At 38.2% G+C, this 17,156-nt stretch overlaps 1 protein-coding gene across 1 annotated transcript in view; it reads left to right on the top strand.

The window, feature by feature from the left end:
• Positions 1 to 422: 422 nt before the first annotated feature.
• The window catches only part of LOC121234457, a 34,018-nt gene continuing 17,284 nt past the window's right edge, over positions 423 to 17,156 (top strand). Inside the window, exons 1-7 of the mRNA XM_041130397.1 lie at positions 423 to 1,312; positions 11,096 to 11,225; positions 12,502 to 12,992; positions 14,638 to 14,718; positions 14,849 to 14,953; positions 15,736 to 15,849; positions 15,927 to 16,010. Of these exons, the coding sequence (XP_040986331.1) occupies positions 992 to 1,312; positions 11,096 to 11,225; positions 12,502 to 12,992; positions 14,638 to 14,718; positions 14,849 to 14,953; positions 15,736 to 15,849; positions 15,927 to 16,010 (1,326 nt within the window). The 5' untranslated portion in view covers positions 423 to 991. The remainder of the gene's footprint in view (positions 1,313 to 11,095; positions 11,226 to 12,501; positions 12,993 to 14,637; positions 14,719 to 14,848; positions 14,954 to 15,735; positions 15,850 to 15,926; positions 16,011 to 17,156) is intronic.

The following is a 17,156-nucleotide window of genomic DNA, read 5'->3' as shown; positions in this document are numbered from 1 at the left end:
TTCCTCTTCTTTTTCTTCGTCTCCTTTTTCATCAATTTTTTTTAATAAAACAAACACTGACGCGTCAGTAGTATTCGCAAATTTGAGTGAGCGTAACTAAACTGATCTATAATATTCTAAAATTAGGGAGTAATCAAAGTAAGGAGAGAAATTTTAGAAAAATCTCGATCAACAGCACTACCAATCTCCATAATTTATGGAGAATGGTTACAAAAACGAGGCTCAAGGAGCAATTATTTAAAAGTGAGCAGTCCTTGGTACTGGATTAACAGGTAGAGACATGTTTAAACAATATTATGGTTTATTCCCCGACATGCTCTCAAAATGGAGAGTGTGCGCAATTGGACATATCATGTGATCGACCTCATCATTCAACAATTCCAGACTAATAAATTAAAGTAAAATACTCTCTTCCTAACGCCTACCTTCCCTTCTTCCCTTCTCATTAATCATTATGTGTGTGTATTTTTACTTTTGCCACTTTCTGAAACTTTTCATACTTCTCTCTCTTTTTCACGAGCATTCACTGAAAAAGATAGGGTTCCGCCCCTGCTGAAAGCCAAAGCTACCTGTCGGTGCTCTTCTTTCTCTCTCCCTCTCTCATGGGATTTCTGGAGCCAGGTCCTCTTCTTCACTCCTAGAGTGTTGATGTGTTTTTTGGAGTGGTCCAGCTACTGGGTGAGACCCGGATTGTGGGTTTTTCAGTTTCAGATTCTGTGGATTTCATAGACAAAAAGACGTTGTCAGTGTCGAGAAAGAAAAAGCTTTTTTGTACTTTTTCTGGAACGTATTTTGGAAGCAATCTTGTGCTGAGCCAACAACGTGACCGGATTTACTGCATCTAAAAAGCCGCTGGATCTTCATTTGTGAAACTTTTTGGGTGGTTTGGTTGGGGAAGATTGTGGTTTTTTGGCTATGAAGAACTTTCGAGATTTAGCATTTTACTACACTAGATTTTATCATTCAGAATATTTCTAGGGAATTATAAGTGATGGAGGATATAGGACTGGTAAAACAAGGTTGGAAATGGCTGCGATCTCAAAAGGATGCCTGGCCGCGCGCCCGTATCGCTCTCAGTTGTTGTAAAGACAGGATTGGTACGTTCCTGGAGCGGCATTGGCCGACTGTGTGGGCTGGGACTCTCAGGCTCGGCAGGTTACTCCGTTTCTTGTTGCTTCAATGGAGGGACTGTGTGATAAGGGGGTTTCGTTCTTTGATCGCTTTAAGTTCGGCAGCTCTGCTGCTTATTATGTGGAGTTGCTTTCTTAGTCTGACTTCCATTTCTTGCTTAATCTATGTGCTTCTCAGTATGGTATGTTGTTTTAGTACTCCTCTCGATTTGTTTATTTGCTTTATTGTTTTTTATTTATTTATTGATATGTTGGTGATAAAGAGTAAGCAAATTAAGTTTTTGAGTTTATTTACTTCTGGGTGCCGAGATTTTACTACTTTTGTATCTAGCCATTTAGTGCATATTGAATTGATTTCCCTGTACATGCAATTTTGGTCACACCACTAGTTTCATTCAATAACTACTGAGTGGTAGAAAGTCTTATTCAACGTCAAGTTTATGTTACGTTAACTACTGATAGCAAATGTTTTTACAGTTCTAAATTTGGGACCCACCATTTCTGACCTTTAAATAAGATTCATACAAGTTTCTTACCGATAAAAGAAAAAAAAGATTCATACAAGTTTCCTTTTTGACGCTTGAAGGTGAAGGGTTTTCTCCATAGTTTGAATCTGTTAAGATTGACACAAAGCCACTGGATAAACTTCAAGTCCTTATAAGCTTCAAATACTTGATTTCTTTCTTGGAAGAAAACAAAAGGGAATATGATATTTTTCTTCTAAGATGTACATGTGAGTCCGTCAAAATTGTTTGGTCTAATTAGAGTATAAGATATTCATGCGTGGTAATGTGTTTGGACTAACTTGTAGTTATAAAAAAGAAGTGTTTGGACTAACTTTTTGCTTATGGGTTCATTGACACTTTAAAATGTGTGGCTTACCATTCTAGTTCTCAATTTTTTGATAAGTAAGTGAAATTTTGAAAATTTTAAGGATAATTTGATTTAGATTCTCATTGCCCACCATGAGGCTGGAACCCATGACCGCAAGATAGAGCCTTGTGCTCTACCAACTGTACTAGACAGGCTTACTTAAATTTTCTTGGGATAACATTGTGTCGGAAATTTGTGGTATCAGAGAAGACTTGGAATGGCATAAAAGAATCCCCAAATTATTTTTCCATGGCAAATTATTGTTGCTTCTAGTTTAAGACAATTATGCTAACTATTCCCTTTAGTGTTTCCTCATTCTTACAAGTACCAACAATGCAGTTCTTGGATGCTTGCACTGGCTTTTGTTTTTCACACATGCACGTATGCACGCATCTAAAGATAGTGTAACGTATCTACGCTTACAGATTCAGTGGGAAAAAAACTGCTATTTCCAATGTGTTTGGAGAGGATAATGGATACACATGAGGATGAAACTTTGTCAACAGATTAGTTATGAAACTTTGCCTTCCTTAACCTACAAGCCCTTTTTTACCTTTTTTGTTTTTGCTTTTTTTATCATTTTTTTTTTTGTAGAGTGATAAGTTATTAGGAAAGAACATACTAAAGTGCCAAAAGAAACACAAACCATGTACATAGGAGGTTAGAGAAGCGCTTGTAAAAATACCTACAAGCTAACAATTAAGAACAACAAATATGGAAAAGAATCACAATAGTAATTGTTTGATAATAGAGAGAACACACAAAAAAAAAAAGCTTCAACTTTAACATTGAAGCTTCATTCCCCCCACAATATTGGTGTAACACCCCGCTCCCCACAGTTAAGAAAGACGTTGTGTTTTTTAGAAAATCACGGGAGCCGGAGTGCTACTACTGAACCTGACTTAAATATGTATTTTTTTTTTTTATTATCTTTATAAAGCAAGTGCTAAGTACAAAGATTCCTTATAACAAATAGAGTCGCTTTGTATTAAATGAGAGTGTGTGGAAGCATTTATTAAAACTTCTCAAAGTCCGTGTCATAAAAATCATAAATTAAAATCTCTGTACATGATCTAGGCCACTGTCACGCCTCCTTGGACCAAATCCCGTCCTGCAGCAATACTTTCATAAATATTTTGACCTAGGGTGGTTTAAAAACATAAAACAACTAAAATGAGTTGATGACTGGTGATGATTAATTTTACAGTTATATGGGGTGGTTTAAAAACATCAATGTTACAGTTATATGCTAGCAATATGTCAAGCAAACTCTCTCTCCGTACACTTTCTCACTGGTGATGATTTCTGGTGGTTATCTATAAGGTTATCATGGGTTTCATGAAGCAAATTCTTATAGAATATAAAGTTTTTGAACTGTTTGAGGAAGGTAGCCGATGGATTCGCATAACAAAGAAAAGATGGAAGGTTACGAAAGCATTGGTCCTGTAGATGTTCACGGTGAACTGGTTCATTAGAGCCCTTGAGGAATGTTCATATGGTGATAAAAAAAGAGTTCTTTTCAACCTCAAGGAATAGTCATAGAAGCTACATTGCTTAGAGATGTTCCAATGCTCAAGGTCGATATATGGTGTTAGTGGAATATGGCAATGGTGGCAGATGGAATTTTGTTTTTATATCGGAAGAAATGGAGGGGAAAGGTTGGAAAAAAATGGTGGTTGCACTGCAGGAAGCTTACAACAGCTTGGAGAAGGGGAGAATGGTTGGGTTGTCAAGGTTTCAAAACTTAAACTAGAAAGTGTCGATGAACACTTTGCCTAAGTCCTATGCAGAGGTGGTCCAATCATCAGGATTTGCTGTTGGCAATCAAGAAATGATAATGAGTGCTAGGGGAGATGCAATAGCAGCGAAACCAAGGGTGGACGGTAATTCTGGGTATTCAAAAGTAAAGGGGATAGCTGTTGAGGGAGAAGGATGAAGACGTGCGCTGCGTGCTCCAGTCTGCAGAAATAACGCTGAAATGGTAAGTAGCTCTTTGACCGATAGAGGACGTAAGGAGAGGGAAGATCTTTCCCTTCTTAAACAAGATTTGCTACAGTTAAGAATTTTGGTCAACAACATGATTCAGCGAGTGGACAAGACTAGATTGGGCTTGGGCCTTAGCCTGTTGTCCTTAGGCTTGGGCAAAGGTGGGCCGAGTAAGAATAGGTTGGGTCAGGAGAGGCGTTTCACTCAGGTCGAGAAAGGCAGCCCAGCCCAATAGCATGCAGGCTAAACCCCCAAGGCCTCCCAAAACTGGCTTTGTGCTTGCTACTGGCAAGAACCTAACTACATCGTCCAATCACCGGTCGGCGACCACACAGAACCCATTGCCGGGACCTGGTGATCTAGTGGGTGAGCCTCTGGTTGAACCATCCCTAGAGTTGACGTCGACGATGGAGATTGAATCCGAGACTGCTTGTTTTGGATGTTCGACAGGCCAGTGAGTCACGAAAAACAGATAGAACCCATCGCCTGGACCAGGGAATTGGTGCGTGGGCCTCTGATCGACGACGTACCCGTGTTGGTGCGTGGGCCTTTGATAGAACGTAAAAGTTACACTACAATTATAAAAGGGTCACCCTATACTACAACAACTTACACAAAATATTAAGTAAAAGTTCTACTTAATACATATTACTATATTTATATATAGTACAAATAGTAAATATTTATAAATATATATAGTATAAATATATATTTATATAATAAAATATATAAGTGCGGGGTGGGGTTGGGCCCTCAGATGCAGGACGGGGTGAACGGGGGCGGCTTAGTGGGGTGGGGGGCCCCGTTGCCCACCCTTACAAGTTGCACCGGAGCCTCCAATGGACACTAAGATGTCAATGGGGGATAGTTTTGAGGATGACAACCAAATTGATGCTGGCACATTGGTTATATTAAGAGTTTCTGAACACAAGAATAACGAGGGGGAGTTCCAGTTGGCGGAGGTAGCAGCAAGTAGGAATATGGGAGCTAATGATCATTGGGTTGAGCATACTCCATTGAATTTAATGTCCCCACTGAAAGAACAAATAGCATCGGATTGGGTTTTACTTAAAGCCAAGGAGATTCAATTGTGTGTCGGGCTCCAATGTTTCGATTATGAAGATCAGTTCTTGGCCGGCCTTGCTGCCATCGAAGCTGGGCAGTCCAATGCAACCATGAAGAGCCATTTAGCCAAGAAAAGGGAAAGGGAATTAAATCGACTTGTTCGGTAAAATATGAAGGAACTGCGAGTCACGGTGGAACAAAGGGTAGTGCAAAATCAGTGGTTTTATGAAGCTCAAAATAGTCTTGTGGAATGTAAGGGGGTTGAACGAATTAGAGAAGCGCACCAAAGTACGAAACCAGCTTCGTAGTTGGAGAGTGGATGTTATATGTTTACAAGAGACAAAGCTGGAACTCATCTCCCATAACATCATATGGATTTTGTGGAATTGTTGTCATGTGAGGTGGTCATATTTGCCGTCCAAGGGGGGCTTCGGGAGGCATCTTGGTAATGTGGGATAAAAGGGTGGTGGAAAAAATTGATGAGTGTGTGGGAGATTATACGGTGGCTAGTTCTTTCACGAATGTCGAAGATGGGTATCAATGGTCCTTTGCCGGTGTTTATGGTCCCAATACCAATACTGAGAGGAGGCATGTGGGATGAATTGGCTGGTCTTTATAGCTTATGGAGCCTCCCTTGGTGCATTGGGGGAGATTTTAACGTTACTCGCTTCCCAAGTGAACGAATAGGAGGTCCTAGCTCTAGCTTAGCATTGATGGATTTTTCGGACTTCATTTATGAGCAAGATCTTCTGGATATTCCGTTAGTGGGTGGAACATTCACATGGCCCAGTAATAGAGAACATCCAACTTGGTCAAGACTTGATAGATTCCTCATTTCGCCCAATTGGGAAGCACATTTTCCAGATCTAATCCAAAAACGGCTTCCAATGTTATGTTTGGACCACTTCCCCATTCTTATTGATTGTGTAGGCATACAGGGAGGTAAAAGATATTTCAAGTTTGAGAGCATGTGGCTGAAATCCAAAGGCTTTGTTGAGTGAGTTAGACAATGGTGGTTGTCCTATCTCGTACAAGGCAACCCAAGTTATGTGCTGGCTTGTAAGTTAAAGGCTCTCAAGGAGGACTTGAAGAAGTGAATGAGCAAATGTTTGGGAATGTGGAATGCCGAAAGAAGTCCATCCTCGATGAATTACAGGGTTTAGAGGATGTGGAGGAGGAGAGGGGGCTTTCAGAAGAAGAAAAGGCTCGCAAAAAGCAAGTCACCTCGGATATTGAAAGGATGGCTTTAATGGAAGAGATCTCATGGAGACAAAAATCGAGGGTTTTATGACTAAAAGAAGGGGATAAATGCACCACGTTCTTCCATTGCATGGCTAATTTGCATAGAAGACACAATATCATTGAGTCCATATTGGTAGATGGGAGGATTACATCGAATCAGTCTGAGATCAAGGATCATATTACTAACTACCATGCACAACTACTTTCGGAACAATTTTCTTGGAGACCTTGTTTGGATGGCCTTGTTTTTAGTCGATCGATCAGCAAGAAGCAAGTTTGTTAGAGAGGCCTTTTGAGGAGGTGGAGATTCGCAAGGTGGTGAGAAGTATGGCTTGTGACAAAGCTCTGGGTCTTGATGGGTTCACTATGGCCTTTTTTAAGGCATGTTGAGAGGCAGTTAAAGACGACATCGTGAGTTTCTTCCAAGAGTTTCATGAACAAGTTATTTTTGAAAAAAGCCTTAATGCTACTTTCATTTCTCTTATCCCAAAGAAGCCTGAGGTGGTGGAGATTAAGGACTTTCGTCCTGTTAGCTTGGTGAGTGGAATGTGCAAAATCCTTTCAAAGGTATTGGCTATCCGATTGAGTATGGTATTGGAGAAGATCTTATCCAAGCCCCAAAATGCATTCATCCGAGGTCGGCAAATCCTCGACTTGGTTCTCATTGCCAATGAATGCTTGGAGAGTGCATCAAGTCGGGTGAACCCTGGTTATTATGCAAAAAACTTGACATAGAGAAGGCATATGATCATGTAAACTGGATTTTTTTGTTACACTTGCTCGAGAGATGTGGACTTGGAGCGAGATGTACTCTTGAATCAATTTTGCATCTCCACCGTATGTTTCTGTCTTGGTGAATGGTACCGCAATGAGTTTCTTTGTAAGTTCAAGGTGTTTGAGGCAAGGTGATCCCCTATCTCCATTACTCTTTGTTTTCATAATGGAAGCTTTTAGTAAAATGATCGTAGGTCTTGTGGAAGGTGGATTTTTATCTGGATTTGTGGGGCTAGTTAGAATCATATTCAAGCATTGCGAGCTCTTTTACTTTGCTCTGAAGCGGCTTCGGGTTTGAAAGTAAATCACGCCAAGTCAGAGTTAGTCCTGGTGGGAAATGTTCCAAGTGTTTTGAGCTTGGCCAATATGTTGGGATGCAAAGTCTCCACCTTGCCAATGAAGTATCTCTGTCTTCCATTGGGTGCATCCTTTAAATCATTGTCTATTTGAGATGGAGTGTTGGAAAAAATGGAGTGTAAACTGGCGAGTTGGAAGAGGATGTATTTGTCCAAAGGTGGTAAGAGTTATGTTGATAAAAAGCACTCTATCCAACCTCCCGACTGACTTCTTATCTTTATTCCAATACCATGCAAAGTGGCTCACCGGATAGAGAAATTGCAAAGAGACTTCCTATGGGGGGGGGGGAATAGATGAAGAATTTAAGTTTCATATGGTGAATTGAGCTACGGTTTGTACCCCTATAAGAGAAGGTGGGCTGGGAATTCGAAATTTGTTGGTTTTCAACAAGGTTTTAATGGGTAAATGGCTGTGGAGATACCACGAAGAGAGGGGAGCTTTATAGAGGGTGATTATAGAGTTGAAATATGGTGGACTGTGGGGAGGATGATGCTCGAATGAGGTGAGCGGATCACATGGGGTGAGGCTTTGGAAACAAATAAGAAGAGGTTGGACCAATCATCATTGATACACCCGTTTTGCAGTTGGGGATGGTTCCAGAATTAAATTCTGGAATGACTTATGGTGTGGAGATCAAATCCTCAAAGAAGTCTACCCAACACTATATGGCATAGTCCGAAGAAAGGAGGCTTCTGTAACAAAGCTCATGGATCTCTCTAGTGGCTCTCCTCAATGGAATATCACTTTCCTTACAGCTGCCCAAGATTGAGACATTGATACATTTACAGATTTCTTCAATCTTGTGAATACTTGTAGAGTGATTGGAGGAGTAGATAAGATTATGCGGTCACAATCCAAGAAGGGGAGTTTTACTGTACAGTCATACTACAAGTCCGTCATGACACATTCTACAAGAATATTCCCATAGAAGAACATATGGAAGACTAAGGCCCCCTAAAAGCTTTTTTTTTTTTTTTTGTATGGACAACTTCACTAGAGAAGATTCTTACCTTAGATAATCTAAGAAAAAGCCGATTGATGGTATTGAATTGGTGCTAGATGTGTAAGAAAAGTGGGGAGTCTATGGATCACCTATTATTGCATTGTGATGTAGCCATGAGCTTATGGAATGATATCTTTGCTACAGTGGGACTTGTTTGGGTAATGCCAAGAAGGGTTGTTGACTTTTTGGCTAGTTGGCAAGGCATTCGAGGTAATTCTCAAATTGCAGCGATGTGGGAGATGATACCAATTTGCCTATGGTGGTGCATATGGATGGAGAAGAATGGTCAGAGTTTTGAGGATTGTGAACGGACAATGGATGAGATTAGAACTTTTTTTCTTCATACATTATTCCATTGGTCGATTGTAATAGACTTTAATGGCATGAACGTACATCATTTTCTTGTATCCTTAGACAATTATGCATAGGTGTGGTTCTTGTATATGTCCCGTGTACTTGACTTTGCCTATTTTTAATAAAATTTCTATTTACTGATAAAAAGTAAACATACTTAATATAAGATTTTTCATAAAATATTTTATGCTGAAAACTTAAAATCATGACTTCATACGTATGCTATGACATGCATGACTTAGCTTAGTTTATTTGACTTATCTTACTTATCATATTGGCCCACACACTTAACTTTATGTGCAAGGTTATGCATCGGCCCCACATCCTTCGGCCACAAGGGAAACTGTTAATAGTACTCTAGCATACTATGGTGGGCCACGCTTAGCTTCGTGGCTTGCACATCTAAATCGACCCATAAATCGCATTAGTACCATGCATCTAAATGACCATTTGATTAACTGTTTTAAGTTTATCTTATACTTGATCTTATGAAAATTTGCGTGTCTTATGCAACATGGGATGCATGAGATGCATAATATATACATAACTATAATGTGCGAAATGAAATATGATGAATGATGTAATTGCAAATATCATGACATGCGTGGTACATAAACACTAGCTTTAATAATAATATGTGTAACTAGTTAATGTATGCTAATCCTAATTTATAATCAACCTACTTACCTTGTAGTGTTAGTTCCTAAAATTTTCGACACAAAATTGATCACGGTGCGATGGAGGGACAGCGGTGGTTGTGAGTAGGAGGAAGGAAGAGACGATAGTGGCTTTGCCGTGTTTCATGGTGGGGGAGATGAGGTTGTGGCATGCAGAAGGAGCTAAAAAAAAAAAAAAAAAAAAGCCTGAAGAGGTAGGTGCACATACAGGGCATTGTAATCGTAGGATTTTATACTATGCGAGTGATGGTATGGGTTGGGTTTAAGAATTTTAAGGTGAAGAGGATTCTAGAATTGTAATCCTAATGTGTTTGAAATTAAAAACATACTCTAGTAGTTCAATTAATGTAGGATTGGAAGTGACTGAGACTGTGTAGGGAGCTTCAGTCAGTGATATTTTAAATTGAAATAAATTTCTAATAGCCGATCTTTAAATTTAAAGTTGTCTAACTCATTGAATAAATAATAAATGAGATTTAGGCTCGTTTGTTTTTACAACTTCTCTTAACTCATCTCATCTCATCATTACAATTTTTTCAAATTTCCAAATAAAATAAAATAAATAATTCAACTTTTTCAAATCCCAAAACAAAAATAATATTAAAAAATATACTCAAACAATATTTTATTCAATTTTTAACTTTAATCAGAACTCATCTCATCTCATATGCGAAAACAAACGAGGCCTTAACCTAGTTATTCAGCCTAATTAAAAACTCCTAATCAATCTAAAAGATTTATAGCTCGTGGGCTTATCCAATATAGCCCATTAAATAAAATTTAGGCTCAATCACTATTTTGACTCTAGAATTATTGGGCCGGGTTGTTACAATTAGTGTACATGATAAGAATGAAGTATATTGCTTATGGAGGAGCTCAAGATTTTCTTTTCGATATTTTACTCCTTTGGACACCTTCTATAGACTCTAATGGGTTGAACACATGATTTCCTTGAATCTTTTTCTCTTTCTAGATAGGTATCTCTCTTGCATACAACCTATTCTTGGAGCACGCATTTTGAGCTTTCTAATGAAATTTTTATAACTTATAAAAAAGAAGTGTACTGTTTCCCATTTAAGCACCAGCGTTGGGGTGCAGGGGGGACCTAAACCTCATTAAGAATAACGTGATTTGGTGTCATTGTGTAATTTTTTATTTAATGACTAATCAGGCTGATTTGGTGTCAATGTGTTCTAATATGTAGCTTCAAGAGTAGCTTGAAAATTCCAAAGTCGTAACTTTTCATATTGCTTTACCTTGATTTTGTGTTTTGAAACGTCTTTTAGAATGCACCTTTTCCATTTGGAATTATTTCGGCTAGAGAGGTATGTATAACCTATTACTATCTTAGGAAGTCTTACTACCAATTGTCTCCTTTATCAAGTTGTCATGGGTTCCTTACATTCTTTCTCTACATTTATTTTTTCTGGTGAGAAAATGTTTAGCACCTATGTTTCTAGTGATAGCAATCACCATGAAACATTGTTTAGAATAAGAAGGCTAATGGGTGACTCTGTTGGTACCCCTTAAACAAGGATCTTATTTATATTTACTTTTTTGAGTTGCATCAATTAAATTGACATTATATAAATGAAACTTTGATAATGATGGCAATCTTGGGTTGGATATTTCAGGGAGCTGCTGGAGTGGCTATTCAGTACTTGGGTTACACTCCTGGACTTTTTATTGTTGGGCTCTTTGCTATTCTAGTTTTATGGATGTATGCTAACTTTTGGATAACAGGAATATTGTTCATGGTTGGAGGTATGACTTTGTTTTTTTTTTTTTTTTTGCCATATACTCTTAATTGATTTCATGGATTGCTTGGTTTTACTTAAAAACAAATGGATTGCTTGATTTCTTCTATAAAGAAGTTAAATCCTGCATCAGACTAGGAAAGGAGCAAGTTTAAGCCGCTGGACGAAACCCCTGTGATGAAACATATTAAGCCTTTATACAATAAGTGCTGACCACTGAATCACCTTCTGAATAACAGTATTAACTCTAATATATTGTGTGTGAGTGTGTGGATCTATATGTATACATATATATACATGCATTTCTATGTGTCTTGGCACATGCAAAGGATGTTCCTTGCAGTGTTTATTGATCTAAACTGCCTATCTTCGACTGAGATCTAGATGAAACTTTCTAGATGGTACCCTCACATGCGAACAGAAAAATGTAGGTTACATGTGTACTTGGGAAAGATGCAGGGGTTGTAGTTGTTAGTGGAATAATGGCTTACTGTAGGCATGGAAATGTAGCTTTTTGTACTTTCTCTAAGAATTTTGTTGTTCGTAACATCATGAAGCCAAACCAAACCAGATGCGGCTACTCAAGTGGTGGAAAAAATCTTGTCAATTTCAGTGTGAACATCAAAAACCAAATAGTTGTGAAAATCCTTCTCATGAAAACAGTTGTTTGTTGCATATTATTGAAAATACAGGGAGTCGCATATGCCTAGCAGGTGTTAACTGGCAGTAATATACAAAATTTGATAAGATAATGATGTACAAATAAGTTAAGAGTCTCTAACGATTTGTATTTGTTTCTTTATCTTACCCTTATAAGTGTACCCATATGCACCAGTATGCATGGTGTCATTGCGTTGCTTTTTTCTCATGGAAGAGGTCTGCTACATTCTTCACAAGATCTTCAATACATTGGTATAAAAATCATTCATCCTCTAGATGCTTGAGATAATAGCTTCAATTAACCTTCATCTCCCTATTGCTTCGTCTTATTTATTTAATTTATTTAGTTTTTGTCCTAATTATTACCTATTGTTCATGATATTATGATGAGCAGTTTTACAGTAGATACAAACAACCATATCTTACAACTATGCTTCTGAACCAACCACTATGCTATATCAATTCTTACAACTAAATCTTATGATATTTTTTCAATGAGTACAATTATATCTTAAAGCTATCTTGATAAGTATAGCTTATCTTCCGGATCGACCTTCATCATTTTTCTCAACTGCAGCTTATCTATTTATATTAATTAAAAAAATTTTATCATATAAATGCAGGGTATTTGTTCTCCCTAAATCATGCACGGCTGGTGGTCTTAGTGTCAGCTATATATGCGAGTTACTGTGTCAAAGTTCAAGTCGGATGGCTTGGTGTTCTTCTCTCAATAAACCTTGCATTCCTATCGAATGATTTATTGAATTTTTTGCTACAATGGTGTGATAATATGAGTGAAAGCACACACTTTGAAGAGCACAAACCGTCAGAAAGGGTAATGGGGAATGACTTTTCTGAAGAGTCGGAATATTTTGTTCCAACTAGTGAAGATGAAAAGTTGCACTCATGCAAATCATCCAGCACGCCATCTGTGGCTTCATCTGTTTCTAATGACCACAAAGAGTCTACTGCTAGCAAGGTGGTCAGAGAACAGACAAGTTCAGCTGATGAGATGAAAAGGATTTTGGGTAGTGGGGATCATTATGAAGCACTTGGATTCGCTCGCCACAAAATAATTGATGCAACAATTCTGAAGAAGGAATACAAGAAGAAGGTATGCAAAATTTCTATTAGGCCTCTTATGCAATTATTTTTTTAAACCCCAACTAGGATCTCTCTCTCTCTCTCTCTCTCTCTCTCTCTCTCTGAGCGAACAGTTGCTTGTTTGAAAGGTAAAGGACAAGAACCATTTAATTTGGTTCACATTTAAAATAAAGAACAGTAAATTTATCTATTGGTCCTTGGGGTTTTGCCCGTTTTCAAATGGGCCCCTAGGGTAAAGTTTTTGAAAAACGATCCTTGTGGTAGAATTTTAAAGTGGTCCCTCTGTCCATTTATTTTTTTAATCATATGACAGAACATGCTAATGTGACACCCACATGCCACATTAGAACTGATCTCACGATGACACGTGTAAGAAATGCACAACTAGCGTTTTATAAATAAAAATCCTTGTTAGCATGCCACACCATAAAATTGTTTGAAACTAGAAAAGTGACAGAAAAATGAAATAAAAATAACAAAAGTTCTGAAAAATCAATTAAAAATTAAAAAAACACTTAAAAGTGAAAAATAAAAAATCATCAAAAAATTAAGAAAACTAAAATTAGGGAAACAAAGATTTAAAATTTGAATACTAGAAGTAAAAAATAAACTAAATACAGGAAACATAAAAAAAAGAAAGTCTAGTGTTTAAGTTGAAACAATAAAGATTAAAACCAAGAAAAAAAAGCTTAATATAATTAATGGGATTGGATGGAGAGACTACTTTGAAATTCAACATATACCACTGGGATCTTTTTTTTTCAAAAAATTTTCCTTAGGAGGAGGCTGTTTGAAATTGGGCAAAACTTGAGGGACCTATGGATGAATTTACCCAGGAAAGAATGAAGGAACATGATATTAGAAAACGCTTCCACTAAGGTTGACAACAGCGAGGCCCTCATATAGTTGGAAGAATGAAATGAAGGTCGGTAATGACTGATGAATTAAACTATGTTTGGTAGGTGAAAAATAGGAATAAAGGGTGGGATTAATAGAAAGCAGGGAGAAGCATGAGGAGTCTCCATCTTATGTTGCTCAATAGCAGGGATGGAGAAGGGTGGGGTTAAATTTCGAAGGAGGAAGTGAGAGTTCACCTCCCCCTCATGTTGTTTGGTAGGAGGAAAAAAAATTGTAAAGGCCATTATATCTTTATTAAATGGGTTAAAGGGGGATGCAAAAGTGAGATTTTACATGTTTTTTAAACAATATCTTTCTTTCCTCTCCCTGCACCACTTAACTTTTGGAGGTATTGATTTTGGGTGGGTTTGAAGAGGTTTGCCTCCCCCTCCCTCCACTTCTCCCTTTTTTCCTCCCACTAAACAGATGGACTCTCTTTCTTTCCCTCTCCCTCTCCCTCTCGCTCCTACCCCTCCTCACTCCACTTGTCCAAACAGTGTTAGTCGTCTTCTCCGCTTCAACAGAACCTTCTAACCTTTATGAGATGACCTTACTGATAGCAGCTTTAAAAGCTTTGAAAAGTTTTACTGGGGTGAAGAAGGTGCTGAACGGATGCCCATGACCAAGAGTACTAGGATCCGAGTGATAAAAAAAATTTAGCTAGTTTCTGATTTGCTCTGTTATATAATCGCCTTCTTGTATTTTGACCCTGCCCTTCTCTTTTAATTTGTATTTATTTGTTTATTTATTTTTTGCAGGCCATGCTTGTGCATCCTGATAAAAATATGGGGAGTCCACTGGCGAGTGAATCCTTTAAGAAAATTCAGTGTGCATATGAGGTAAAGATCAATGAAAAAGTGCAGTTTTATGTTTTATGATTGTATTTTCTAGTTGCTACTTAATGCTTGGCTATGTTGGAAAATTAAATTACTCAAACGAGTTGCAACCCATAATGGCATCATATTTTAGGTTCTTTCTGATTCCACAAAGAGAAGAGATTATGATGAGCAGTTGAGAAAAGAAGAATTGAGGACTAAGAGTGTTTGTCAGAAGTCCCATGGTACTTCACATCAGGTAAAATCATGTGGTATTGCTTATTGATGTATTATTTTGATTTGCATCAATTCCTGGGAGAATTTCCTACTTGTAAATCTTTGGATGAAGTTCATAACAAAACTCCAGAGGAAAAAGTTATGATTCTAGATACTTTTTTGTACAACTAATAACTTTAGATGCTTGTGTGCAAAACATATACCATGTTACTGTTTTTTTATATTTTTTTGATTGGCACTAGGTGTCCAGGAACAGTTTCCCGACTAATTCCGGGGGTACTATGTTACTGCTTTTTAGAAGGGAAAAATTTTATCCACCATCCTCTCACCATCCCCTTATGTGGCATCCAATGATTGGATGATTAGTAATGAATGATAAATAGTTATCCAATCATTTAATGCCACATTAGAGGATGATGGCAAAAGGAACAGTGAATAGCACTTCTCTTTAGAAATTGTGTATGTTTTCGGTTTCTCTTTCCAGCATTATCTCTTCCAAATTTGTTATCCTATAAAGGTAAACATCTTATTTACGGTGCACTCTAATTTCTTGTCGTGAAATCCCGGTGCCAATAAAAAAAAAACCTATCAAGCAATCGGTTTAAATGGGATAGTAATATTGTTCTGGATTGCAAGAGTTGGTTTTGCTAATGGAATCCTGCCTTTTAGTTATATTTCTATTGAATGGAAGGCAATGCAAAAATCTGTACTGCTTTTAAGTCCATGCATGTAGCTGAATTAATTCACTGATGCTGGGTGATAACCCTCTATGAAAATTCTTAATGAGAGTTTTACCATGATCAGGATGGTCCGGGTTATTGCTCTGAGGAGTCGAGGCGTATACAATGTACCAAGTGTGGCCATTCACATATATGGGTATGCACCAATAGGAGTAAGGCCAAAGCAAGATGGTGTCAGGTTACTCTCTCTCCCTTACCGTCCATTTCTGCACGTCCTTTTTGTAGGCTGAGTTCTGAGACTTGTTTTGGCATCAGGATTGCTGTCAGTATCATCAGGCCAAGGATGGAGATGGATGGGTTGAATACAGAGGCTCATTGGTCTTTGAGCGTCCTCAGAAGGTATGTATATATGAATGTAGGATAAAGTTCATGTAGTTTCAATCTTTTGAGAACTTAACTTTTCTTTATATCTTTGATCGTCAATGACCAGTTAAGATATTTGGTTTTTCGTGTAAATATGGCTTTTGCAGCAAAAAATTGATTTATGACTTAGATAAAGATCATATGCTAGTTCACTTTTATGAGTTGGAATTTTCAGAGTAATTTTTCTTGGAAAGTCTGGCAAAGAAAGTCAGGACATGAGTTGCATGGTTTGTAAAAATTTATGTTAAGATCTGTTAAGATAAACCGGTTATCAAAGGCTAATTTGAAGTATAACAGCGGAAGCAAACAAAAGAAATAACAACAATCACACACAGAACACCAAGATTTAAGTGGTTCGGCTTAATGTGAGCCTACGTCCACTGTCAGGGTTGGTCTCAATGAATTCATTATCAACAAAGGTGGAGTTCAAGCGATCAATCACAAAATCCTCAATCCCAAAGCCCCAATATACCCAATGAACACTCAAGATTCTTCACAAAAGGACTCTCTCTCTCTCTCTCTCTCTCTCTCTCTCTATAGTATACGGCTGTTGATGAGTTCCAAATACATGGAGAAAAGCATGTATATATAGTCCATGGTGCGAGAAGCCCTAAAATTGAACATTTGCTCGAGCGACGTGTCGAGCGGACGTTTAGGGCAGACACTAGCTCGAGCTGAGTGTCGAGCGAACTCATGGGTTGGCTTCTCGCTCAAGCGGACTTTCGAGCGAAGTGTGGAGCCAGGGTCGCTCGAGCCACAGTCAAGCAGGGTTGAGTAACAGTCAAGTCAAGCCTCTAGAATGGCATTTTCAGCAGGAAATCAAGCCAAACTCAACAAGATACTTTGAATGTGGTGTTTGTGGGGGAAAGGAATGACTGAAGTTTCAAAGACACTGCAAGAAGCATCAAAGACCTCAAGGCCTTCTTTTCATACATTGTACTGCTGATGGCAGCCAACCTATGCATTTCTAGCTTTGCTTTCCAGGATTTTCTTGCATTTTTTTCCTTTTCTCATTAGGTGTATTTGCTGTATAGAACCACCCCCCCTCCCCCCCGGCGGGAGGGTGGACTTCTATCATGCCTATCTCTCTCTTATTGATGACTTGTAAAACTCATCTTTCGG

Source organism: Juglans microcarpa x Juglans regia, chromosome 6D (assembly GCF_004785595.1).
Source record: "Juglans microcarpa x Juglans regia isolate MS1-56 chromosome 6D, Jm3101_v1.0, whole genome shotgun sequence".
Classification (NCBI taxonomy): domain Eukaryota; kingdom Viridiplantae; phylum Streptophyta; class Magnoliopsida; order Fagales; family Juglandaceae; genus Juglans; species Juglans microcarpa x Juglans regia.
This window is presented reverse-complemented; position numbering and strand designations above follow the sequence as displayed.